We start from the raw sequence: 1,750 nt of genomic DNA on the forward strand, positions 1-1,750 counted from the left end.
CGGCATCGGCGTGATGCTGTCAGTCGCTGCATGCTGTGTGGCAAAATACCTTGGACTATATACCTGGCTGAGCAGCGTGTTTGCCATAAGAACAACATATTTAGCTTGCCGACAGGTAATACAAACATATACACATCAAAGGTCAAACAAAGCATCTATCATGCTTTTCTATGATCATATATGTACTACTATGAGTCATGTGCACATCTGTATACTCATCAACGGCCAACAATTGTTCTTGATGATTCTGTGTGTATCAAAGAGTCTAGAGGTGAGCGTGTTGCGCCTGAAACTGCCCATATCTGCACGCGCGGTTGCCGCTGGGTCAAGTAACCTGTTCAAGGCTGAGCTGTTGACACGCTTATCTGAGAATGCGGTTCGCAACGAGATCGTTATTGATAAGGTGGTGGCCTGCGTTGCTGTGGGACGGAAAGTGCTGGTGTTGAGGTACGTATCTATGTGGAGAGTACAAGTCAGTCAGTGTGCGATATTGCATGTGCGCGGACTGGTTGAAATAAACCCAACAGCACGCGAGGAATGCACAGTTGTTGACAGTTCATGTGATCGTGTGTGCGTCACCCATCTCGCTGCTTATCTCTCCTTCATTGGAATCATTCTTCTGCTGACTGCTGGCCTTTTAGTCGTTCATCAACGTGTACTGGTGGTAAGGAGTCCGTGCACTTTTGTTTTACCATTGAATGCGCATGGAGTGGCGGATGTGCAGTACCGATGGATAGAGTAAAAACCAGCCATCGAGAATTAATGCAAAGTATATAAGGTACATTTGTTGTCACTCGCATAGGGCAATGTTTTTCCCACACCCAGGCACCATATGTGTTCAGTGATACGAGTCTCCAAGTCTCTCACTCCTGTCGGTGTGCTTTGTTTAGGTCTTCCATGTCCATCATTTGCTTTCTTGTATCTACAACCAGTAGGTTCCACAAACACTTCCCCATTAGTGTAGATATTGTCTATATTCCAATTTGCTGTCAAAGCTTTGACCGACCATTTGCCCCCTCTTCGATGAGGCTGACCTAATCTAGCACCTGTGCAGACCCCCTTTGTCGGATACGAACGCACGTGCACATCGGTACAAGCGAGTGGTTCAGATAAATATTCAACCTAAGAGATCAATATTCAACCCAAGACACTTACACACATTCCTACAGCGATAGACGCGCTCACCTCGAGGTACTCAGGGCCATCCTCAACGAACGCGAGCAAGACATATCGTCAGCATACTACATGGGTGGCATGACAGAAGCCGCTCTACGCCGCGCTGTAAGTGTCTACAACGTACAGATGCATTTGTTTGCACAGGTTTCTATGCCTATATAGATCCATAGAATGCGATGATGTACATTTCGATCGGGATTAGGTGTGTTTCAGCTGGGCTTACGATCCTCAACGAGCCTACCTCATCCTGACTTCATGATGCACCACTCGTTCGAATCAGTAAACTGCGTGGTTTAGCACGTACTTGGTTGGTGTGCGTCCAGACAATGGCCATCCTTCTCGCATTCGCAAACACTTCTATATCAATACCATTTTGACCTCCACTACTAGGTGCATTCTACTTTGTTGTTTATCCATGCCATTATGACCTCCACTACTAGGTGCATTCTACTGTGTTGTTTATTCATGCCAGAATGACCTCCACTACTAAGTGCATTCTACTGTGTTGTTTATCAATGCCATTATGACCTCCACTACTAGGTGCATTATTCTGTGTTGTTTATTCATGCCATAA

The 1,750-nt window shown here is 45.8% G+C and overlaps 1 protein-coding gene across 1 annotated transcript; it reads left to right on the forward strand.

Annotated features, from left to right (window-relative positions):
- Positions 1 to 190: 190 nt before the first annotated feature.
- On the forward strand, positions 191 to 1,435 carry SARC_10834 (hypothetical protein; the record flags this gene model as incomplete). The annotated part of the gene is made up of 3 exons (XM_014295102.1): positions 191 to 447; positions 1,170 to 1,281; positions 1,379 to 1,435. The coding sequence occupies 3 exons, from the start codon at positions 191 to 193 to the stop codon at positions 1,433 to 1,435; spliced, it is 426 nt and encodes a 141-aa protein (XP_014150577.1).
- Positions 1,436 to 1,750: the final 315 nt, after the last annotated feature.

The sequence above is a fragment of the Sphaeroforma arctica genome (genome assembly GCF_001186125.1).
Source record: "Sphaeroforma arctica JP610 unplaced genomic scaffold supercont1.1409, whole genome shotgun sequence".
NCBI lineage: Eukaryota > Ichthyosporea > Ichthyophonida > Sphaeroforma > Sphaeroforma arctica.